At 45.1% G+C, this 26,044-nt stretch overlaps 1 protein-coding gene and 1 long non-coding RNA gene across 2 annotated transcripts; one reads left to right on the forward strand and one right to left on the reverse strand.

Annotated features, from left to right (window-relative positions):
* Positions 1-11,854: 11,854 nt before the first annotated feature.
* On the forward strand, positions 11,855-16,776 carry LOC129384402 (uncharacterized). The gene is made up of 2 exons (XR_011896102.1): positions 11,855-12,651; positions 14,696-16,776. It is a non-coding gene; the product is annotated as an uncharacterized lncRNA (long non-coding RNA).
* Positions 14,949-22,960, reverse strand: LOC126529200 (uncharacterized). The gene is made up of 7 exons (XM_055069679.2): positions 22,318-22,960; positions 20,923-21,086; positions 20,224-20,353; positions 18,784-18,927; positions 18,016-18,326; positions 16,908-17,332; positions 14,949-15,033 (listed from the first exon to the last, which is right to left on the reverse strand). The coding sequence occupies exons 1-6, from the start codon at positions 22,474-22,476 to the stop codon at positions 16,909-16,911; spliced, it is 1,332 nt and encodes a 443-aa protein (XP_054925654.1). The 5' UTR covers positions 22,477-22,960; the 3' UTR covers positions 14,949-15,033; position 16,908.
* Positions 22,961-26,044: the final 3,084 nt, after the last annotated feature.

The following is a 26,044-nucleotide window of genomic DNA, read 5'->3' on the forward strand; positions in this document are numbered from 1 at the left end:
AACATGCCTAATGGGCATTTGGGTTTTTATAAGGTTCAATGTGCGCTTAGTTACAAGCGATCGTGAAGATACGTTGGTGTTTTTCACTGCCACTTTCTTCATCCGAAAAGGCACCTAATCTTTCTTTGAGGCGATATCATTGAATATATATGACTACGGCAAACATGTCTCCTCACGGATCGACAAACCGTCAGCTTCAGATTACCCGACATCTGTGTCGTTAATCTCACGAATTTCAAAGGGCTAATATTCCGTTCGCCATTCCGAACACGCCAGAAAACAACGTGGTAAGAAAAAAGAGCTAGAAAAAAAGGGGGGGGGGGGACGAATTAGTGCCGTGTGCGCAAATTTGCATGCTTCCAGCACACAGTCAGATCTCCGAGAGGCAGGCCTATCCTGTTTTTTTCACCAGTACTTATATGTAAGCCCACCTACAGCACGAATATCATCGTTCAACGAGAAACGAAAGAAAAAGAAAAACAAGAGACTGCGACGCGGTACATATGCTCATGCAGTGTTGTACGCAACGAGCGGAATTCGAAAGAAAATAATAATAAAAAAGCACGAGCAGGTAATCGCGTTTTTCTTTTTTTTTTTTCTTCAAATGTAAGCCTGTCCCAGATTCGCTTTAATTCCTCCGCAGCAGAACAGCCGCGAGCTTGCCGGACTCTGTTTCAGTGGCTCGACTTTCATGCCACATCCACATTGGAAACCGCCTCGGGCGCTGAACAACTCGTTTCGAGAGAGCGGCGCGTCCCCCCCCCCCCCACCCCTCGCAATGCAGCCGCAATATAGCGTAATATACGCTCCGCGAGGCAGGTTTTAATCAGTTGCCGGCGTCGCGTTATCAACATCGCCATTTCAACGCACGCACGCACACCCGTGCAGACACCCTCCTTTCGCCGGCAGCACACCTCCTCCCTCTTCTCTACGCTATGCACCGATGACGTCAACGCGCCCCCTCGAGGCATATGTGACAGAAAAGCACCGAGTTTCTCGCAAAAACCGTTAGAGGAAATCCCGGCGCTAGTGTCTGCAGGAGCTGCAGGTGTGTGGCAGTTCGGCCAGCGTGGAAAAAAAAAAAAGAAATTGCGAATTCGTGCACGTGGATCTGCCTTGAATCTCCGTCCCTTCTGGCTTGAAATCGGGCGACGAGGGCACTGTTGCAGTTTTTAAGGGCAACAGAATTGAACAAGTGGCTGTCGCCTGAACAGATGTTTATAGTGCTGCAAGTGCTACTGGGCTGTGTGGTGACGGTTTGCGGTGACAGTGTTTGACTGTGGTCGTATGCCTATGCTCCTCTCTTTCTTTATCTCTACTTTGCTATCACTTTACCTCCCCCTCCTCTCTCTCCCCAGCGTAGGGTAGGAAACCGGATCTACCCATCTGGTTAACCTCCCTGCCTATCCCCTTTCTTCTCTCTCTCTCTCTGGCTTGAAATCGATGTGCGTCTTTTTTTTTTAATTGATCGTTGTCAACAAAGTACTGCGTCGTCAACGCGACAGTTCGCGGTGGTTGTGCATGTCCGCTGTGTTAAACTGTCGTTTGCGCTTAGGAAAATAGCCTTGCTTCGATATGCAGGCCGAGAGAGAGGAAGATAAAGCGTAGTAAAAATACAGCTGTCCAACGCAAATCTTGGAATCTGTTCCAGGAGAAGCTTGAGGAAAGCGGGTAATTAAATGCTTTGCAGCCGCACGGATAAGCGTGCAATTTTGCTTACTTCCATCCTAAGCAACGTGTAACCTCATGTTCATGTTTCTTCGCCACGAAAGATCACAGCTTCTTTTAGTGAGAGAGCGTTATATGTCCTATGCGGCTTGAAAAGCCGGCGTTGTTGTACGCAACGAGTGCTAGTAACAATAGATGTGACGTCATCAGCGTATTGTATGACGTTAGTAGTAATACGCCAGTGCTAAGGAGACTTAAGGCGGAGTAAAGTGGATTAAAGTGAAGTAAAGTGAATGGGAGCTGAATTAAATTGAATTTATGTGGATCATAGTGGATCAAGGTGGAAAAAAGGTTTGTTAAGGTTGACACAAATTAGAGCAATGTGGATTGAGGAGGATTAAGGTGGATTAAAGTGGATTAAGGTTGATTGAGGGTGGTATAAATTAGACGAAGGTGACTTAAGGTTGGTAGAAATTAGAGCGACGTGGATTAAGGTCGGTACAAATTAGAGCATAGTGGATTAAGGTTGGTGAAAAATTGGAACAAGGTAGATTAAGACGGATTAAGTTTGAGTAGCGAAGGACACGCGACGATCTATGACGTCACGTATCGTGGACGTAACCAATTAGAGAAGTCATTAGGCTTTCGCATTCAAATTACGTAAGGATACTTAAGTGACTGTCATGTTTTTTGTTTTGTCATTCTATATTTATGTTTATTCACTGCATCGTTCACTGGTTATATATATATATCCTTCTTTTTTTTTTAATTATGGGGTTTTACGTGCCGAATCCACTTTCTGATTATGAGGCACGCCGTAGTGGAGGACTCCGGAAATTTCGACCACCTGGGGTTCTTTAACGTGCACCTAAATCTAAGTACACGGGTGTTTTCGCATTTCGCCCCCATCGAAATGCGGCCGCCGTGGCCGGGATTCAATCCAGCGACCTCGTGCTCAGCAGCCTAACACCATAGCCAATATATATTCTTGAATATTGGCCAAGAACGGGTGCACAGCCAGGAGCACTTATTCAGTGGCTAAATCAAAGGAAGATACAGTAAGTTAAATAGTTGATCATATATAAATCCCCGTTCTATTAACAAATCGATGCGCTTCAGAGGCGCTTATGAGCCGACGTTATATGTTCAGGTTTCATGCGGGAAGTTACTATTTTTCTTTTCTTTCGCTACTCAGAACAGAGGCGGGCGTACTCGGTCAGAATACAAGGGTTGCATAAACCATTAGGATAGAAAACTGAGCGTTATGTAAATCACTTGGCGAGTACTTTCGTATAAGCGTCGCGGATATTCGCAAGTATATCCGGTGAGACAGCGACCGAGCCCTCGAAGCTTACCGCCAGACGTATAGGCCAGTTCGGCTGGCTGCGCGGTTGGCAGGTTGTGTGTCACCACGTGACCACCTCCCGACGTGGGGTGTGCAGTTATTTCTGCATCACGTCCGCAGCGGTGGAAACAGAGAGAGAAAAAAAAGAAGAAAATCAGAGCCCACTTCGTTCAATTGTGTAATTGCGACGGTTGTCTGGGGCGATCGACTTTTGAGCCGCGTATACGATTTCGGTGCATCCCATTTGTACCCATAGAGTGGGCACGGAAACTTAATTTTGTCTGTCGGGTCGTTTACAAATCTGGAGGAAAAGCATGCGTTCTGCCAGCTTTCGTGGGACGTCGCACAAAGGGCCACGCATTCCTCGCTGTTGCGGCTCCGCGCCCGCGGTTGTTGAACATTTTGGACAACGACCTTGAGGTTCTCGGACGGAAAGAAGCTAGTCGACGTTGGTCAAGACGCTTTGAGGTAGTTAGGAACAATCGTGTGTCGTGGCCCATGGTGCAATGTTAGTGAGACCTCTGTGTGTTTTTATTTATTTATTTATTTATTTACAATACCCCTAAAGGCCCTCGAAGGAGGGTATTAAATAGGGGGGGGGGGGTGTTACAAGAAAAGCAAGTGTACCTTCAGGTGCAGCATACATAGAAATAAAAGCACTTACAAGATATTTTTTTTGTTTCGTTCAACAAGGCTGTGTAGTCATCATAATGAACCAAGAAACCAAAAAAGAAGAAAAAAAAGCAACGTACATAAAAACATCAGGAGCAAGCAACAAATCACAAAGCAAAATATTATACCGTTTTTATACCGTTTTGTTTTTGTATTTTGTGCTCGCGACGGTTTTCTTTGTTGTCTGTCCTCGAAACTTCTGCTTGTGCCCTTGGAACGTTTTACTCCTTGGATGGTCCTTCAAGCCGTTGCTTGTGCGCAGTATGGACTTTATGTGTAACATGTTCACCTTTGTTAGTGGCTTTTTGAGAACCGTTGTGTTTTTTTAATGTCTCCTGGCAGCAGACAGAGGCGAATCGCTCGCCTCTATCTGCTGATTTCATATGTTTTGCTGAGTCTGTCAAAGCTTTCTTTCCTAGCCAACAGCCAGGCAGCTACGGCAAATCCGGGGGGAAAGTAGGCGTATCGAAAGATTCGCTTTAATAAAGCCGCAGGAAAGTCTGAAGCCGGAAGCATGGAGATCAGACAAATCCGCCTATAGCACTGTTACTATACTAACAAATGACAAATTGTTAGTATTAGTTATTGTTACTAACAAATGAAACACGCACAGAGAAGACAGACGTAATACGAGCGCTGATCGTATTACGTATTCGTCTTTGTCCTTGCTTGATTTTCTTTTTCGCTCTGCAAGTAATGACGTGGACGTACCGACTCGTCCAGCTAGCTACCGCACCACCTATGTAGCAGTCATCGTTCCAATGGCAGCGGAACAGTCGCTGTGCCAGAGGTTTTTTTTTCTTTTTTTTTTCTAGTAATCCTGATTCGAGACTCTCTGCCACAACGGAGTGCAGAGAAAAACCGAATCATCTGCCGCAGTAGCCCAGCGGCTGCGAAATGGAGCGCCAGGGCCACGGCGACCGTATTCGGATCCGATGGGGGCCGTGTGCAAAAACACCCTCGGAGACACGTCCCCTGGGTAAACATCAAAAACACCCCGGGTGGTCAAAGATTAATCCGGAGCCCTCCACAATGGGGTTCCTCGTAATGAGATCGCGATCTTTGCACGTGAAAGCCCGGAATTTATATTAATATAGATTTTTGTATGCGCGTCATGCGTAGACTTGGACAGGTGGAAGGAGGATAGAAGGGGGGGGGGGGTTATGTTGAGAGTAGGGTTACTAAAAACCACTAGAGTATAATCTGGCGCAGCGACATCGCTCAGCTACAGCATGGCAGCGATGGGCATCATAGTTATTTGTCTAATCACTGTGCTTGTCGCTGCAGGCACGACCTTGGTGCTGTATTCATTACGCTTTATCTTTCTAAACTTCCAACTAAATATTTTTTTTTTATTTCTGAACGCAAGTTCGGGCAATAAGTATTTGCGCACGAGCACATTCGTTGCAAATTGCACCACTCGCAACTCAATATAATTCGTTAGAAATTTTCGACTCCGAACGCCGCAAGATCTTTTAAACCGCGTTATAAGGAAGCAGTTTCAAGAAAATTTCTCTGCTACCCACCAATCAATCCCCTGCTGGCCGATTCTCAATACACTGGCATTTCGCATTGGAATGGCCGACAACGCTCTCTGCAATGCCCGTCTTTGCGAGGAGACGCTAGAGGACATTCTGTGCGACTGTCCTGAATATAATGTTCAGAGACAGTCCCTGGCGTCCGTTCTAGCGCACCTTGACAGTAAACCATTGTCAGATGAAACGATTTTCACATAACGCCGACAGAAGACATCGCAGCTGAAGGCGACGAAGGGACTGCCTCGGTTTTTGAAAGAGACCGGCTTGGACGAGCGGCCGTGACAGTGATGTCACGTAACACGCAAGAGTGAAGGACTGTAGCTGACGATGTGTGTGCTGTGCTATGTGCTCTCTCCTCCCCATATTTCATCCCCCCCCCATTCCGCTCCCATGTGTAGGGTATCAAGCCGGTTGAGCTAAACTGGTTAACCTCCCTGCCTTTCCTTCACCACTATTTCCTTCCTTCCTCTGTGCGACGTGGAATGCGAAGCGGGGAGCAGAGGCGCATTATACGCATGCCTAGACATTATTCTAGTACACTATACGCATGCCGAATGCGTCGCGTTGTCAACCCTCGCCAGCTATACACGCATGGCGCCAGGCAATGTATGCCGCCATGCGACCGCCGTGGCTGGGACGACAGTACGATACGAAGCTCGCATTTCAATCGACGCAGCATTCGCGGCGCAGTTCGGCGCTTGGGAAACTTGCGACCCCTGGAGCCGATGCGCTTCTAATCGTGTAGGCGACCGTGAGGTTTCGATTCGACTTGAGCTTCATCTGCATTCGTATTTAACATTTGTGCAGTTACGATTCTCTGTTGAGCCTAACCAGTAATAACAAATAGTATAACTGGAAGATGGGTTCACGTTTACCGAACGTAAGTGTGTGTTACGTAATTTTGTGGACTTACAGTACGTTGAACACGATAGTTTGCGAACAACGAGATCCGAGTGAAAAAAGATGAATATATTCGCAGTCTCACTGCAGTGCAGCTTGGTATTGGCATTTCCAGCATTTTCTAGTAAAATGGGAAACCACATTGTGGTACGCGGGTTTATACTTGGCTGCTCGGAAAGCCAAGGTTGTGCGATTTGTCAGGTTTGTGAGCACGGGACCACAGCGCCGGTCCTGTGCTCTTCCTTGTCTCTGTGTGTGTGTGTGTCTTTTTTTTTGCATTGTTTAAAATGAAGGGTCCCGTAGTCCTTTAACTTTTGTTTACGGACTACGGAGCGAAGGATTCCGTAAACCTTTATTTGCGGACCACGGGATAAAACAAATAAACAAAAAGCAGGCTGTGGAACTCTCCGCCGTAACTACATGTTCCGTTTAACAGTGGGTCATACTACACCCAGCATCAAAGTTCATAATAATAGTCCAGAGCTCCAGTCAGCATCAAAATTTCGCTGAGCATGCACGGGATGTGCGAAAACGTTAATTTTCTTTCGAGCAGTTTTTTGGGGATCGCAGCCACTAAAAGCGTGCAACGTTACAAGTGCCTGCATGCATACTGAGAGCGTGCGCTGGAGAACCGAATACCGAGGCTGCGAAGTTATTCAGCTTCTTCTTACGTCACGCGGTCCGTAAATTTTCGGTGCCGACTGTGCAAGCGCGGCGAGGTTTATCGGTGAATTCCTCGAGCAACGTCGTCGGCGAGGCCCAGGGCTGAGCGACTAGGGGGAGAGAGGGAAAGGCAAAAGGAAGGACAGGGAAGTTAACGAGAGACTATGTCCGGTTGGCTACCCTGTACTGGGGGAGGGGCAAAAGGATGCGATAGGTGAGAGAGAGGAAAGGATAAAAAGATGGAAAAAGGTAATGAAACACACACACACGCACACACACACACGCAGACGCAGACACGCACGCACACGCACGAACTGTTCCTGTGGGCACTGTCTCGCAGCCCGCAAGGGCGTTCCTGGTGTTCCGCAGTGTCACCGCACAGTCCTACTTCACGCAGTGTACAGTCACAATTTGTCGGAAAGTCCCGCGTGACTTAACAAACAAGCCCTTAACAATCTCGAGTGAATAATTTACTGCTATTTCTGATGCCCGTACCGGTGGCATCGCACTCCAGTCGATCGCGTCGCGAACCCCGTATTATTCCCCGCCACCTTCGCTCCGCCGACACCAACCGCCGCACGGAGCGGGATATATATATATAAATAAATAAATAAATAAATAAATAAATAAATAAATATATATATATATATATATATATATATATATATATATATATATATATATATATATATACATATATATATATATATATATATTGGCGGCCTGCCCGCAGATCTCTGCGGAGATGCGGAGGTGTGGCCGCGACGTATCTGGAGCGGGATCAGGCAGTCTGCAAGAATAATAAAGAGAGACGGAGAAAAAGCGAGAGAAGCGACCAACAAAAGAAAAAAAAGAAGTGGAGAAACGCGCTCGGTTGTGCTCCGAAAACAGAAAGGAAATTGGGTCGCTCGTTTCGGCCGAGGAACACAGCAAAGTGTCGGCGAGTGAGACGCCCGAGGGAGCCCCCCGCCCGCCCTGGGAGAAGCCAAAGGAGCCGTCAAAGCTGCTACACAGAGGCGTTAATGGCTGCGCGACGCCATTGGAGGGATCGCGCATGCGGAGGATGTGCGTGTAGTTCTTGACTGGTCTCCTCAGGGTCCTGACGCCGGGTCGCCGAAGGCGAGGGCTTATCGCTGCCAGCCTCGGGCCGGCTTGGCAGCGGTGCACCCTCAATTTCGTTGTACGTATATTCTCTACTGTGTTAGTGAAACGTACTTTAAAAGAAATGGTGCATCTTTTTTTCTCCGTGGAACCCGTGTATGGAACAATGTTCTTCATCGTCGGGTCTTCCTTCGCTGGATCATCTTGCCACTGCTGCTATATGGGGCGTTTCAGCGAACACGTTAAAGAAAAAGAAATGTTTAAGATTGCCTCAGGCAGGCAGCACAATTCTATTCCATGAACTAGTCTACTCGAAGAGGCGTACATTACTTGCGCAAGAAATTTGGCATGCATTGTCGACTAATTCACAAAAATTCACTAATTAAGTTTTTAACTAGTTATCCGATGACCCGTATGATTATACCATTTGCGAGCTTTGCGCCGTCAAACTTGCGGTAAACATGTACTGTCGTTCCACCTACTTTCTTAACAAAACGTCCTTTTTCGCATTCAAGCGTGCAAAACTAACTAGAACGCCAATGCATTTCTCTGCAAAGTTGGGAAATTAATATCTCTAAACTGGTGTCATCCTGAGAATTCGCTCCAAGCGTATCCGCCTTGCGAATTGCCCGAATAGAATGTGTAAATTGCAGTTGGTGCCATAAGGCAATTAGCCAACTAGCGAATTTTTGTTAATTAGTCGATTTAATTTTCTTTTTTCTGCATTTGATGTCCGCCTCTTCAGGTAGATCAGCTCGCGGACTAGAATTGTGCAATCTGCCACATGAAATAACCAATTTTTTTAAACTATTTGCTGAGAAACCCGGTATATAACGCTCATAATTTACGCTCACTCAGGTTCCACTAAGTGGATCGTCCTAATTTTGTTCCACATTGGTTCCACTAAGTACGCAGAAAATGCTTGCCAAAAAATATTCTGCTCAGTGGAACTTACGGTGAGTGAGGTATTAAGAGACCAGCGGAGAGTGAGCTTTTACTGAGGCATGGGACTCTGGTATAGTCAGTGATCCGTGGTGCTATGGGATTCCATGGGATTCTTGACTTAACGTCTTGACTTACTTCGGTGGTCTGAGAACAGTGCATGTCAGTGTTAGAATTCCTCTGCTTCCTTTATATATCGTCGGAACGGTTGATGGCAAATTTAAGTCTACGTCAAAGAATCCCATGGGATCCTTTGACGTAGACTGAAATACGCCGTCAAAAATGCGGTAGAAATTCACTGTCGTTCCACTAACTTTCCTATCAAAACGCCGTTTTACGCATTTAAGCGCACAAAACTAACTAGAACGTCAAAGAATCCCATGGGATTCCTTGACGTAGACTGAAATTTGCCATCAACAATTCCGACGATATAATAGAGAAAGCAGAGGAATTCTGACACTGACATGAACACTTCTCAGAGCGCCTAAGTAACCGCTTCATTATCTACAAGTTCACCAGTGTGGTCAAAATTTATCTTGAGCCTCCCTCCTTTTACAGCGTTCATTATAACCCGCTGTGGAATTTTGAGACGATATCCCCGTGCTCCCTCTTCTCTCCCCCCTCCCTCCTACCCCACACATACACATGCAATTTGATTTGACAATTATGAAACTAGCAGTACACGAAACGCTGCCATTGTTAATGCGCGTAAAATGACCTATCGCTGCCTTACTGCGCGCTTTAAACAAAACTGCGTCTTTCTTTTCCCTTATTTTTTAGAGCAGGCAATCCACAGCAGAACGTGACTCCTTTATACACGCATGACCGCGGTCAAGAAACTTCCCACGCTGTTGTTATCGCCGTCGAAAACAGCTACTATGGGCTATCCTGCACACGCCCAAATTGCCGCCTGCCTCCGTTCCTCCGTGATGCCTAGCCAAATCGTTGACCTGGTGTCCTTTTTTTTATCTCCGCTGTTGGTCTGAATAACAGAATTGACGAGACATAACCAATCGACTCGTTCTTCTTTTTTGTCCCCCCCCCCCCCAGCTTCTTTTCTTTCCTCTGGCCTGACACTTGGAGCTAAAGCATTGATTTCATCGTTTCCAGTGACCCCCTACAACGGCCTCATTAGAGAGCTGATTCCAATCTGCGCGCATTGGCTACGACTGTCGTCAGCGTTATCTATTGGCGAGCAATAAATGTCCCAGGACCTGGAAGCGCGTTTCGTGCGTGCGTAACGTTACATCCGTAGGCGTGCTCGCATTGACGACGGTGGTTAGCGGTAATCGCACCTTCCGGCAGTAACGACGAGACGAGGAGGGTAGCGCGGAGCCGAAGCGTTTACGAGACGGCTACGTGACGTTCGCGGAGCCAACGCAGCCGGCCAAATTTGGAGGACACGTTGAAGACCTAAAGCCCCTGAAACTTCGTAAAGTAGCGCCACGCTTTGAAAAATGCCGCCTCCTCCTCGCGCGCTCTGGCCGACGCCGCGTCGCTATTGGCCTAATGGCATCACGTGGGCCCTCGCGCCGTGCTTCGGCGCCATTTCCGCTCGAGAAGCGTCTACGGAGTGGCGAGGAGCGCGTGTTGGCGCCGTTGCTACGCTCGAGCGGTGTAGGCGGCGCCACGGTCGAGGAGAGAGCGTGAAAGAGAGGAGAAACGAGAAGGAGTGAAGGGCGGAGGAGGAGAGTGTCGCTACTTTACGAAGTTTAAGGGGTTTTAGGAAGAGCGGGGCGGCGCCATTTTTGCGCCCGCGCGTTCTTGCGTGCGTGCGGGATACCGCGTAAAGTCGGCGAGTTGTAGCAGGCGCTGATGCCACTGGACGGCGCCGTTATGCGTCGGCGCGTTTTCTTTTCTTTTTTTTTTCTCCAGAACCATATTATGGCTGAATGTGTGTGCAAAGACGTGTCAACCGTGAGTTGCCTAGGCTGCAAGACTGCGTATGCACGCTGTACAGTACCACTTTGCTTTAAAAAAAAGAAAGTCTGTAGACATTTGTCTATTGATAACTGTCGATGTGAGCGCGAGAGCATTCGATAAAAGAGTTGCCTGAGGGCTGTCTTGCAGTTATGGGCATATGTAAGCTGTAAAGAAATTTGTTTACGACTTAAGTTCACTTGTGCACGTAAATGGTGGGGGTGGCAGCCCAAATGCCGCACAACACCAGCTTCACCAGTCCCACTTGCCCGTGAACTAAAAAGGAAAAATGGCAACACTTCTTTTGCACGCTTGGGGGTGATGCAAAAGAAGACCTAAGATGCGACTAAAATTTGGCACCTTGGAACGGTGACAAAGAAGAAAACGCGAACCTCTCAGGGGAAGGCAAATAACGAGCATTCAGAAGAAAAAAATACGTTTTCAGTAATGTGTTTGACGCATGACGTGCGCTTTGTTGAGTGTTGTTGGAAGGCAATGAGAGAATGTTTGAAGGTCTGTGCAAAGTTTATGAACAATATGCAAGGTTTATTCCTTCCGGAGTCGGTAAGGTGATTCTGTCGGTTCGCCGCCCGCGATGGAGAGCAGTCAACGGTGTTTCGTATAACGTATACGTAGCCTACATGCGTAATTTCAACATTTAGGAACCCCCCCCCCGCGAAAGCGTGGTCACGCGTGCGTTCTGCGCTTGCACTGGGTACAATTTCTTAGCTGGCCGGTTTCCACCAGGAGCGCGTGCTTCCTTCGCCGATTCCGCGAAATAAATTTTTGACGGGGTCACTTAATGTCGACCGTTGCTATCGTAGGTACGATAGTGACTGGCGTAATTGGTCGCGATCATCATGATCTTCATCACAGTCATCGTCATCATAGGCATCGTGGCGAAGCGTGCTTACAGTGAACAAACGTTCTAGTTGACTTTAATAGTGGTCGTACGTTGACGACACGCCGACACATGCAATGTGTGCGCGCCGACAGCGCCGACTAAAGCCCCTTAAGGCCCAACCACACGCGGTGAATCGTGCGCGCCTGGCTGCGCGTCACGCGTCTGCGAGGCCGTACGCGTCTGTCCTACGCGTCTAGAGAGGGCAGACGCGCAGGAAACGCGCGCGTCAAGGAGGTCTTGATCTTGAGCGTCATTTTGAGCGTATGCGACGCGTACGCGACGGAAGTGGCAGCTTGTGCACCGACGTCACGTGGCCTGCATGTACACTTCCGGAGGTTTGGAAAAACAGGTTGTTTAAGTTTCGGAATCGTACCGAGGTGCCGGGAGTCGCTGCTGGTTTCGCTGTAGTTTCGCGTCGCTGGAACACAGGTGCTATGGACACCATAAACAACGAAGCGCTGATCGTCTGCGTTGAGGCTCGGCCTGCGCTTTGGCAGGCGAAACACAAGCACCACAAAAACAAGCACATGACGAGGTGCTTGTGGAGCGAGGTGGCGAGCATCGTCATGCCCGACGTTGCCGTGACAGGTAAGTGCTCGGTGTTTTATACGGGCGTCATGCGGGAGCAGTTTTAATCGCGATCGAGCCCGATCGGGATCGCATTTTGTGATCATGATTGCCTTGCGCAATCTGCGTATAGCTGATCGCGATCCAGAAATTTGATCGCACTCGATCGCGATCGAAAGCCTGCGTGGAACCGGTATATGCTGCCTCTTAGCCGACTCTCCAATGTATAAAACGCGTTTCATCTGTGCAGATGACATCATCACGGCGCTACAGAAGAGGTGGAAGTCCTTGCGAGATAAATTTCGACGGGTATTGAAGACGCTTCAGGAAGAGAAGAAGAGCGGCGCCGGGGCAGACGATGTTCAGGACGACGTCGCCTGGCCGTTCTTCGACCAGATGATGTTCCTGCGCGATACGATGGAGTATAGACCGTAAGTGATTTTAATGTTTCCATCTTAAACGGTGCGTTAAAAATTGAGCACGCCATGCTAGTGCTTTCCTTTACCACGTCAACCGGCGATGCCGTACGTCTATATTGTAGCTGGTAACGTGCCGCGTCTGTGGGAACTCAAAATCGCGCTTACACGAGCAAATCGACGCGTAGCATGCACTATAGTCAGCTTTGTCTCATTGGCGATAAAAAGGTTTTGCGGCATCGCTACTCCGATTGTCGCATATCTCGTTAAATATGATCCTATCAGGGGACACATGCAGTACAAAGATGTATCTTTGTATATTTATTTATTTATTTATTTATTTATTTATTTATTTAGGTACCAATAAAGCCAGTTTAACTTTGCAGTAGGGAGCAGAAAAAATCAGAAATACAGGTACAAAATAACTGAAGTAGCACATAAAAACCTAGCATAATAAAGCACAAGACAGAAGTGCAGAAAATATCACATACAAACTAGCAGGTCAAATAAAAAGAAAAGGACTTGCCTGATGCACACACAAAAAGAAAACGTTGGCAATAGTCACCACATACCACAAGATGCATGTGTAGTGTTAGATACAAGTGGTTTCCTTTGATTCTATACACTGATCATAGAATGCAGTGTGCAAGTCAATAGGCAGTATTTATTTGAGTATTGAATATTGTTATATTCACGTTTGTTCACTGCAATGAACAGCTTTCATTTTGCATTTTTTTTTTCTTGCCAGCTGTGTGCAAATCAGTGCTCCATCACAAACCCTCAAATTTTACCTAATTCACTCAAGGATTCATTCATAGCTCTCATGCTGCAGGAATAATAAATTCACTGATGTATTGACAGCATTGTCAGCTGTGTAATTGATAATACTGGTTTTTGTGTCTGTTCAGCACTGTCTTTACCTAATTATCACCTGGGATTATTCTGTGGTCATTGCTTTAAGCAAAGCTTTCACAATGTTTGTGGAGAGCGTTGTTCCTCGTTAGAAAACATTTGCAAGGAAAGGCTAGATGATCTAGTTAGCCACATTCTCACTGTGGGAAAAAAATGATTGCTGGAATTTCATGTGCCAACACCACAATCTGATTACATTGTTACATCCGGCATTTGTACTGTGTCCTGTACTGGTCACTCGTGCAGTACTGTAGTCAGCAGTCAGCTGGGATGGCAATGGTTCAACGACTGACTACCTTAATTTTAGTATGAGGCATTCAGTAAGAGCTATTTGCCAAGATAGCAGCAACAGGGATGGGAAAGTTTAAAGAAGAGGCAAAGAAGTCATTGCTTTAAGAAACTTTCTGGAGGGGTTTGCTCACTAAAATCAGCTTCACTGTGCCCCCAAAAAACCCTCTACAAGGCAGATGGCAAGATGACAAACATGATTATACATAACTTCCTAAATACAAACAATGAATGCACTAACTGCTACATACAAAGCTTCACACTGTGTTTAGATCTGCATTCAATTAAGAAAAATAGTTTAGTATGACATGAAGTTTAAAAAAAGATGAAAGGAAAACAAAGTTACAAGGTGAGAACGTTTCAAGCAAGAAATGTAAGCAGGAAAAAGCATTATGTTAAAGCAAGACATAACAATGCTATTACTCTATGCTTAGAAAGTACAAGCGTAGGTCTTTCATTGTGACATTTATTAAATGGTTGCACTGATTAAGTGTAGTGGGATGCTTGATGTTAATTATTTCGAAACTGATACATTCCAGATATCATGCACTGTTTCGAGTACAAGGTATCACTAGGCATTAGGCATGCACACATCACAATAAGTGCTTAAATGCATCTGAAGCAACAATAAAACACAAAAGCTACACTTCAGTGCATGCAAAAGATGTTCATTCTGGTTGTGTATGCAAGCCACTTTTGTCCCTACAATACTGACTCAGAGTTTGGGCATTGCTCTCTAATAAAATGACACCTTAAAACAAATGTGCATGAACTTGAGCCATTGCATATTTTTGCCTTTAGACCCGCACATTATTTGCACATTCAGAATATGTGCAAACCTTATTACGCTCACATGCAGGACGTCCGGCAACGTTCCACCAGTGCCCCCTTCAAATGAGGAGGAAAATGCTGCGGGCATCTTAACGAAGATGTGCCAGTTCTCCAATCTGGAAACGCTTCAAGCGCCGACACTGTCAGGTGAAGAATCACAAGCGGAAGCAGCGACACTGTCTACGGCGTCTGAGTCTGCAGAATCACAGGAGATTTTGGAACAACTTGATTCACCGCTGCTTCAAGAAGTGCTGTACATTCCAGAGGCTTCCGAAGCACACCACAGCAGGCCGCAATCACAAGCGTCGCTGGCTTCAGCAGGCAGTCTTCAGCAGGCAGAGCTAGGGACGTTGGGAAGTGTTACATCTGAAGCGACAACATCAAGAAGGGGGAAAAGGAAAAGGAAAGATGAGGGTGAATTAATATTGCAGGAATTAGGCAATGTTACAACTGCAATAAGCACATGCAAACCACCGGATCACCTTGATGCTTTTTCGGTCTATCTGCTGAAAGAAATGAGAGAGGTCAGCGAGGACAAGCAGCTTGACATGACAATTGAAATAATGCAACTAGTAAAGAAATACAAGAATTAGTTTTTTTTTAATCTATGCCTTTTGTGTAATAAATCCAAGAGACAATGAAAGAAAGGAAATCATTGAGGAATTTAATTGTTTTATATTGAGATGTAGAAATAAGGAGGAAAAGGGGAATGAAAGTGGATGAAAAGATTACTTCCAATTGGTGGGAGACAAACCCACAACCTTTGCATTATGCTTGCGTTGCTCTACCAATGGTGCTGCTGCAATGGCTTTCTTGAGCAGATATGTGCATGTACTAGATCTCGCCCTGGCAGTGCTAGCCAGCGCTACTCATACAAGAACACTCCCAGAGCCTTATCTGGTACACATAAACACCCTAGGAAATTGATGGAGGTATAGCCTCCTCTGTAGCTCAATTGGTTTTGAGTTTAGCTTGCACCAGTGGCAAGTTATCTTTTTGTCCACTTTCATTTCCCTTCTCCTTCCAACGTCAACATTACAAATAAAATAACAGTTATTTTCCTCTATGCTTTACTATGTTTCCTTGTCTGTTGGTTTCATATCAAAGCTCCTCAGTTCTTTTTGTTCATTTTATATTGTGTTGTATCTGCATTTTCATGCTAATTATTCAAGAACTTCATAGAGTTGATAGCACTGGCATGGAACTAAAGGTCTGTTGTTGCAAGACAAGTGTTTATCTCTTTGATGTGTCCATACTCATTGAACCTGTCTAGCAGCAAAGAACCTTTTGAGTTCACCACCTGTGCATGCCTGAGTTTGTTCATGCATCTATGGGGGTGCCTGTACAAGCCTGTAAAGAAAAAAGAATGTAATGAACCTTTAACCAGTCCCAATTGGAAATTTATATGCTGCAAGTTGTGAAGCGTTCTCTCGAGGAAATTATAACAACGCAAGCATTTTTCAATTTCTTTTATTGTTGGAGGAGATAGCACAAAGTGAAATGTTTTTCCACTGCCAAGCGAGGCTCACTGCCAACATAGACAGCCTCCTATTCTGCCACTACTAGCATCCACAAGCCCTGCATCCTTTCTTTTTTTTACATGACTCACTTCCAGAGTTGGTTTTCTATGTTCTGCACTGGATGTTTCGCCAAAGTTGTTTACAGTAATCAGTGACATTGATGGCAGTGCACAAATGAAGCGTTTGTATGTATAACCCTTCTCTGGCAGGAAGCAGGGCTACCTGAGAGAAGCCGTGAACAGCATGCGAGCTGTAAAAGTTTTTAAGCTTAAATAAAAGGTTAGAAATATCTGCTGCTGTTGTGCTGTGCAGCAGTTTAATACTTTGAAGACACAATCTTAAACATGCGACTTACACACCATCGCTTGTCTGTTTACAATGCTGAAACTGGGTGTGGGAGTACTTAAATAATATCATGTACCAGTTTGTTAATGTACAGTTTTGACGAATGCTGCAATTGATGTTTTTGTTTGAATATTGTTCCAACAGTTTATCCCATTTTACATTGTAATTGTGCATTTATTGTTTGTATTTACCTGTTTGAATGTTAGTCTTTCATAAGCTAAATAAATTATTCTTTTCCACGAAATACTGAAGCAATATTTCGGCATTAAAACACATAGTAACAATATGTATAGGAAAAGTATGAGTGCTGCTGCTGGTATAGTAGTGAAAGAAGTAAACGTATATATGCTCGCCATTGTTGCTTGCATGACTTACATCACTGGAGCGGAAGTAGCCGTAGGTCATGGAGCTGCTTCACAGCTGCTTCCTTTGACACACCAGGTTGGTGCCACTGCCAGGGGACCTCACCAGCGCTGCTGCAGAAGTATGCCATTAGAAGATTCCTGGCATCTGCAGCCTTAGCTTCAAAGTTTCTGGCACGTGTCGTACGGAGTGGGAAGTAGCTCTGCTCTGAGCCATCCCTTGGCATGCCTTGCCGCCAGTGCCCCGGCACAACATTCCCAAAACTGTCCTCCCTGTCTGTGAAATGATGCACATCAGCATTCAGGATGGTCAGGAAGTTGTGCAGGATGCATGCTGCTTTGATGACGAAGTCAACATTCTCAGGCTTCAAAGGGATGGTTCGGAGGAGTATGCGCCACCGGGCTGCCGTGATCCCGAAGGCATTTTCCACGCACCTCCTGGAAAAAAAAAATTGGAAATTTATTTAGAGTGATGCAATGCAATGCCTTCCTTTAAACAAGAAAAAGTGCAGAAGGGTTGGAAGCTCTTGCTGGTGCATGCCTTGGGACAGCATAATATTTTGGGATAGGATAAAAAAGATAAGACAATGCAAATGCTAGTTCCTGTGTAGTCATCTCCAATTTTTTCTTTTTCTCTGTTCCCAAGCATTCGAGAAAAGTAATCGATGTGAAGTGTGAAAGGTAAACTAACAACGAATGGTTATTCCACAAGCCGTCACACTGAGCACCAGCTATTAATGAGCCATGAATTATTCGTTAAGGATTCCTTTTATGGGGATACCGCCACTGTCCATTACAGCTGTGTACTGAGACAACACAAGCTTACATGTGCAATTTTCTGGATACACAGCTGTATTTGTGGACCCATTGCGTGTTATACAAAAAGACACTTAATAGTGAAATGATCTGATTGTGCAAACTCGTGACACAAAGTTCAATAAACACTTCTTGAGCAATTGTAATAAGAGATGTATACTTTTTATAGGTTTTCAGTACCAATTTTCTCAGATGGAAGTGGCTAATTTATGGTGAACTCGACATATTTTTTTATCCATTTATGTTTTATTTTAGAATTGAACAACGCTGAGTGCAAATCCTTTACCATGTCAGTTTTATCATACCGTGCTCGGCTCAGCCGATAGTTGAACACTCTTCGTGCATCATTGAGCTGTTTTGCCGGAAACGGGCGCATAAAATTGGTGCGCAGCTGGAATGCCTCATCCCCAATGAAAGTGAAAGGCGCAATGGTGCCTGTTGTTCCTGGCAGTCGAGCACATGCAGGCACAGGGAGGCGGTCTTGTAGGAGGGCTCTTCCAAAGGTGGAGTTCTGGAAGATACCGCCATCACTGTGGCGGCCTTCTGCTCCAACATCTATCAGTATGTACTTGTAGTTGCTGTCGACAACAGCCATAAGTACAACTGAAAAGGTGCCCTGAAAATTGGCATTCAAGAATTACACCAGGGGCACAAGTACGCCTATCATAATGCAAGGGTGACAGGTAGCTAATAAGCAAAGTGAAAGAGTATATTTATAACTATTAGGTGCATCCACTACATTGGTTTACACACAAAGGTTACATGCGATGAGGATAACTGAGGGGCAGCAGTTGTATTGCAGCCTCGCAAGCTCTTGCGACATGCATTTTGTGTACTGAAACCAAATTGTAGAGTTAGCAAATACAAAAGTGCCTGCATTTGTTTGTATAAATATGTAAAACAGCAACACAATGTGTGTTGTACTGCTTGGATAAATGCAAGCTTTCAATAAAGAAAACTATGAATGAAAGCATTAAAATTAGCATCAAGTAGTTGGCAGCAACTGTAAATCCAATCACACTAGCATAATTATTTTAGTGGTGTTCACACACCTTATAAATGCATAAATTTACCTTGTAGTTGTAGTACAAGCTGCCAGAATTCCGAGGAGCAACTATGGCAACATGCTTTCCGTCAACTGCTCCCAAGCAGTTTGGGAACTGCCACTGTGCGGTGAACCCATCGGCAATCTGTGCCCATTCAGACATGCTGGGTGCCTGGAAATACCCCAAACAAGTACTACTCCTGTGATTTCTTAATACAAATGGTCAAAAGGAACAGTGGGAGTTCAGTTGTGATTGTGCAATTGTGCAATGTGTGTGATTTATCTCTTTTAGCTACTCCAAGTTTGTAAAAAGTAGAGCAATATAATTCACAATGAAGTAATTGCTATCATTGGAGTGTCAAGACTGGCTGCCTCTGGATAATGAGTAATTTGTAGAGGTTGGCGAACATTCGAAGTTTCAGATATGATATAAATTACGCAGTAGCTATACGTATTTGAAAATTAACTATTCAGTGTGTATTTTGAAGTATCGAAACTCAATAAAAATTTCGCAAGAGTACCGCGGGAGGACACCTCCTAACGCCGACTGGTATCTGTGCGGCAAGAATTACTGTTCATGACCGGAGTTACCCTGCCACCTTCGTTATCCTCAGACAGTGCTCACGAGACGTCATTCATGGCATGGACTTCCTGAACCAACACGGTGCAATCATCGTTACTGTTCTTCGTCTGCTAAACAAAGTGTTGTGTCGCAAATTATCAAAATTGAAACAACAACAACAGTTTGCGAAGCAAAGCAGAAACAAATTGGTTAATGCAGGCTTTGTTTTTGGTTTTGCAGCTGAAGCCTACGTGACAACCTGTGATTTTTGCTTGTAGACTGTCATTTAGACTTTTTTGGCAGCATAGTTATGCATCAGTTCTATCTTTTACACTACAATAAGCGATGTTTTTTGGAAAGGGCCCTATTACACATGTCTACAGCACACAAGCCCTCCAGCAGCTTCTTTTTTCCACAACTTCCGATATTTTTTAGGCAACAATTTATTCGGTGCTTATGCAAAGCCAGTTATACTGCAGCCATTCATTCTGAGAAATCTTATTTCCAACCAGGCCCTAAAATTTTCAGACTATTTGTGCAGTTTCTTTAATGACAATCGTTTTTGAAATTGAACCTAATTAACCCTGGTAGCCGTCTTTTTTTTCACTAGTCAGTAGGAGTATGGCCCCTAGTAATATTAAAACAAATATTGCTGTTGTAAATATATGAGTCTCCATTTGACTAATCAATATTCGATTCGCATCCAACAAAGTTAATATTCACCTACCTCTAAAAATTTGTGCATGTAATATGCATAATTAAGAGTGAAGATTACATTTTTTTTTATGTTGTCATCAGAACAAAGTAGAAACTTGTGAAGACTGATGAAATAAGCGCCAAGTTCACATGCACAGCAGTACCTTAACATGTGTGCCAGCAATGTCCCTCATAGCTGTGTGACATTACCTTCATGTAGTGGTCTTTCAACCTTGCCCAGATTGCTCGACAGGCCACATGAATGCACAGTCTAGCCGTCTCAATCCCCACACGGTAAGCCAGGGCAACATCTTTTACGTCCTGCCCGGATGCCAAGTAGCTGGAATGCAAATTGGAAAGAAATTAGTGCCGATTTCTCAGTTGTTTGCACATTAGGATGACATGACTTTTCTTGACAATGATTTTCATGGTTATGGGGGCACTCTTTGAGTGACATACGATCAAATTTATTTTTGCAGGTTAACTTCCACCTGCATGTTTTACAAGTTGTGCAAGGTCAAAAGCACTGAGGTAGCTTTTGTGTGATGCCATTTGATGGCAAAGTTTTACAATTCAGTTAGCTCACAACTGCTACACTGGTGATGCACTAAGTGCGCACTTTTAATTGCTGTGATATATATATATATATATATATATATATATATATACACACATTATAAGTGTTTCTTTTTTCACACGCATTGTCAGTTGCTTCGTTCTTTATTTTGTCTTGCTTCAATGTTTTGCGACCCGTCCCTGCATTGGCTGCCAAAAGGCAGCTGGTAATATTATGTAAATAAATAAATCATACATTAAATGACAAATAAATGATGTTTACTCTTTAGGCCGCACATTCTGTATCCCTTCAATCGCATATTATTTTTGCAAGGGCAACTAGCCTCTACGAACCTCAATGCTATAGCAAGTCGTTCTCCAGGCTCCAGGGGTTCTCGTATGTGGTGCTGCCGTTTGAGGTCGTCTGCTACAAAGGTCAAGAGCTTGTCGAAGAGCAGCGGCGTCATGCGGAAAAACTTGTAGAAAAATTCATGGTCTCCCTGACGCATCCGTTGCATCTGTAAAAAAAGGTGCATTATTACCTGACAGAAGGCCCGTGCCCTAGCCACATACCCGCGCAAGTATCAGGAGCTGTACACTTTTAACTGACACACATGGATAGCCACTAGCCATGATTAACTTCACCCCCTGCATTGTTTATATGCTCGAATACAAACAGTGTGTCGGCAAACAGGACAACAAGTGAATGTTAGATTAAACAAGAATTGTGCGGCCACTGCCAAGAAACTTCCGAAAGCAGTGGCATAGCACTTTAACCTGCCAGGTCACAATTTAACTACATTACACTTCATATTCTACAGTCACACTTCCGAGAGGCAGGAAATAAGAAATCATATCTCATCCACAAGCTTAATATTTAACCAACACGTATAATGTTTCAAAAGGTGCTCTTGAATTCATGTGCTATACTAATGGCACAAATATTACTAGCAGTCCTTAACTTTTTTGTAGGGGTGCGCAAATACCGAATAGTAGCTTTAGAACTGAATATCCATTCAAATGAAGAAAAAAAAAAGAGGGTGGATATCGAATAAAATATCGAATAGGAAAAAATTTATTACAAAACTTAATCCTTACAAATTTTGTGCAAGATAGGAGGGTGCTATACAAGTTCTCTATATAGTATGGTCTACTCTTAATGAAGGGAGCTCCAAATTAGGATTCCAGCACTGGCTACACCTTAGTTCTAGCATATGGAGGTCTGGAAAATACATTTATTAATAGACTGTCTGTTGAATAGAATTAAGTGCTTCTCCCCCTCTGAAGCCGAAGAATTAGTGAAGGTATGTGCCATTGCATACGTCTACAAGGGTTAGAGAACTGTTGAAGCGGCGTAAAGTATCGTCACCGCGTATCTATACGATCTGCGCGCATCCGGCGGCTAATCAGCCCGACCTTCACCCATGTTTTCGCGCTTTCCGAAATACGCCATGCTCTTCTCGTTCCCTCTGTTCGCGTACGTTACGTTATCGCTTCCATCTGCGCTGTCAACCTGGACGAACCTTGTACCGACGACGCGGTGCCGTTCTCGAAATAGTGGCGTTCGCGCGCTGTATGCGATCCCCGCATGACTACTTTAACCTTTTCACTTGTGTTTCCTATGCGCGCATTAAAAAATAACACTGGTAAGGAAAGTAACTGCTGTCCTGAGGAAGACAAGACCCCATGTCCGAACGTTGGCTCCTTGTTTTACCACTGTAGATAATCGAAAGGAAAGCGGTTACTCACAGCCGTGTAGTAAAGTCCTTCTTCTTTACGCCGTTGAAATACGGGCCGGACCCACCAACGTCGCTGCAGACGCTTTCTGCGCTCCAGCCGCCTTTGCAAAAGCAGCAGCAGCAAAAGCTTCCGTGCAAGAAGCAAAAGCTTTAGTCTCATCTCGTACATCGCGGGTAGAGAACTCTGAAGCTGGCGAAGCAGGCGGATCTCGACAACAACGTCGAGCGGGGTCGCGCGCAGATCGTCAACTGAAGTTGCGGATTCGCGGGCGAGCAGACGCTTTCATGCGCTATCGCGCGTGCGGATCGGCAGTGGTGATGTTGATCATTGATGTAGCTTTGCTTACCGTACGATGTGTAGATAAAACGGCGTACATTTCTCAACTTAAAAACAATGTAGTAGCTCTAACATCGATAAATTAAATAGAAAGGTTAGTCATAATGAAATTGAGGATAAACTTTTCTCAAACCCAAACACAAACTTTTCCGCCGAAGCTGGTCTGTCAGCCCTGTGCTGCGCGCAGTGAGACGCGCACGTGTGCGCGTATCGTGTGGCTGGTCGCCCTTCCCTTCGTCACCCGCGTACGCGCTCGCAGACGCGTACGCTTACGTGTACGCGTAGCGAGACGCGTATCCCGGGCTGCGTGTGGTTGGGCCTTTAAACTTCGTAAAGTGGCGGCACGCTTTGAAGAATGCCGCCTCCTCCTCGCGCGCTCCGGCCGAGGCAGACGCCGCGTCGCTATTGGCCTAATAGCATCACCTGAGCCCTCGCGCCCACGTGATGTTTAAGGGGCTTTAGCTCCACGTTTAGCGCCGACAGGATGGTGGCGCCATCTATGGAGCCCCATCTCAGAGAGGCCGGGAACTTAAACTCGGCAGAGTCGGTGGGAACACGCAAGGATGTGCTCTCGCATTTAAAGCAGTAATGTCACTTAAAGGATCAACAAACAAATGTGTATGCCATTTTGGATCCCCACGTAAAGCACCTCGTTCTGCAGCAGTCTCCGAGGCAGCCACTTTCTACACTGAGCGGTGGTTTCTACTTTGCGCGTAGCGGTTATAATAACGCTTACTGCAGCGTCTCTGAACGTTTCTTTTTCCTCTTCGAAATGGGTAAAACGATACGTAGAAAAGCTATTGCGCCCCCAAGTGTTGGGCAATTTTTCAATCGTGCTCGTGCGAGCCGTTTATCCGTCGCCTTTGGCGATATTACGCCAAGCGCATTTGCATGCCCGGCACTGGCGTCGCCGGTTGAAGCAGTGCCAAACTAATGCTATCGCAAACGGCCGCGGACGCTATATGACAGGTGAAAACCAAACAGCCCTCTGTATAGTTAGGAATGGCCTAACCTTTCACTGCGATTCGTTTAAGCAGGCGCAATGATTAATGCGACAAAGTAGGGCTGAAGAAAACAATAAAGTGACATGAAAGGTGAGCAGTTGCAGCGGAAGCGAAAACAGTAAAAGGAAATTCGTAATGGCGCAATTACTGTAAGCGTAACCGTTCGTTTAACCTGTGCCTGTAGCTGCCCGCTCGGTTGGTTAGAGCGAAACCGGTCGCAGGTTAAATGTTGTGCCTCCTCGAAATGTGATGTGATTAACGATTGCAACCGTATACGTAATGCCAAAATCGTGCTAACTGCATTTGTACATTTTTTTAGAAGACAGCAGCATTGTTGGGTGGTCTTGGTCTGTGATCACAGACTGTGCGGCGATCCTTGGTGCAGGTTCTTAAGGCGGAGATGGCTTTTCTCACATTGCATCGCCTTTGACATTTGAGGCGCTCTTAATCATTTGGGCGTTACACGGGGCAGCATCGTTGAGCGTGGATTCATTGCGACGTGATCGCTACTACGTGAAAAAAACGAATCTGCTCGTTTCAACCGTTGCTTCGGCTCTCAGGTCACATACAGCGACAGCGACAGCCTCTCATATAATATCCCGGCGATATGACGATGACAATTAGGATGATAGTGCCGATGATATTAAACTATAGCACGCACCCAAATCAGTGGATAGATAAGGATCGGGCCGCAGGGGAAAACGTGAGAAAAAGGAGTACTCGACCAAAAAGAAGTATCCAATAAGAAAGACGCTACAAATGAAGGGTGGTGTGTAAATTAGGAGGCAGCATAATGGAAACAAAGCCACAAAAGAGGTAATAAAGACGGAGAGATCAAAGACCAACATTAAGAAAAATATGCGAATAATAATAAATGCCGCGAAATGAATAGTGAACAGAAATAAAGATGACAAACACAAAAGCTAAACAAAATTGAAATTATGAAAGCTAATCGCCTTGTTTCACGCAAAGTATCAAATACAGCGCAGGAAACATCCCTCTATAATCGGATACAACTTAAGTCTGCAGTGAAGCCCCGCCCACGCCCTCATAACCGCCAGCCACTGTTCTTCTGCGGGGCTGCAAATAGTTCGTACTTCAAGTTTTCCCTGCTACGTAAAAAATACGGTAACCACAAAAATAAAATGATAAGCGCGTAAGTTTATATGTTTTCACTCGTCTTTTACAGTGGAAGGGTGAAAGCCCAACTCTTGATTGAACTGAAGTAGAACGCTTGCTCAGCTGCAACTTGTTGTCAAGACACTTCAGTCGTCAGTGAAGTTTCACGAGTAAAACGAGCTCAGCAGTGAAATGAACCGTACCGCGGACTTTTGAAGAGTGAAATGTTCAGACTCCATACACTTCGTCCATATCTGTTGCGCACCTCGTCGCTTCCGCCGATGCAAACAGTCAAGAATAGTAGACGCTCCGGAGTTATCAAGTACAACACCATTTTGAAAAGGTCGCATGACGACGATTTTGTTTGCTTCTGTGATTGGCTGGCGAAGTAACACAACTCCGCGCGGCCCGTGTGCCTTTGTTGGCAACAGCTGTTTCTTTCTTCTTTTTTTTAAAAGTTGTATCCTACTATAGCTAAAGCGTAGTGTCCAGGCCCGAAATGAAAATGTGACAGGGATACTTAGTCCTATAGTAGGACACAAATTAACTAATTAGCATACCAGCATATCAGGCACAAGATGCTCAGGGATGACAAACTCGCGCGTCATGTTCCGAGTTACTGTGTACATCCAATACCAAGGTAACTAAACAACTTAATGCCGCAGTAGTATTAAATAAACAACTGCGCCATTAAGTGTACAACTTAATGCCGCAGTAACTAAACCACACAGGGTAGTATACGCGCTTATTTGATCGCCCCTTTTCGTTCATTTTTAATTATTACGTGTTATTACAGTTTCTGTGGCTTGTTCCCCGCATAAAAAAAGAATGGCGTTGTGTGCTCTCTGATTGGCCTAATTTTCTATCGCTGTTGTCTCTCTCGCTCCTTCTTTATCTTTACTGTAAAGTCTAACTAAGGGAACTCATATCGTTTCTTTTTTTTTTTTCGTTCGGGTCGAACGTTTTATTTTTCACACTGCAGGCAAGGACGTCCGTTCCCATTAGCGCCTGTCCGTATGCTTGCTCACTGATACCTTATATAAGAAAGCAGATACGTTATGCATTCATAGCTTGTTCGTGGGACCGCCGATAAATGGAATTTGCTTGTTTTTTTTTTTGCACTGAGAAGTATAGGCTGCAAACAAAAAGAGTCACTCCTTGCTAATTCGAAGATAAATCCAGCTTTTTTTTTTTCGTCACAGCATGCATTCCCCATACAGATTGGCTGAAAAAAAAAATATATATATATGTATATCCAACCATGGTTTCCGTTTCAG

This window comes from Dermacentor andersoni, chromosome 8 (assembly GCF_023375885.2).
Source record: "Dermacentor andersoni chromosome 8, qqDerAnde1_hic_scaffold, whole genome shotgun sequence".
NCBI lineage: Eukaryota > Metazoa > Arthropoda > Arachnida > Ixodida > Ixodidae > Dermacentor > Dermacentor andersoni.

Excerpts from the sequence above, each read along its gene's own strand:
- LOC126529200 (XM_055069679.2), bottom strand. The coding sequence starts at position 22,476 with ATGTACGAGATGAGACTAAAGCTTTTGCTTCTTGCACGGAAGCTTTTG. Across the intron at positions 21,087-22,317 it reads AAGGACTTTACTACACGGCT|ATGCAACGGATGCGTCAGGG; the intron begins GTGAGTAACCGC and ends CTTTTTTTACAG. Across the intron at positions 18,327-18,783 it reads GCTTGTACTACAACTACAAG|GGCACCTTTTCAGTTGTACT; the intron begins GTAAATTTATGC and ends GCCAATTTTCAG.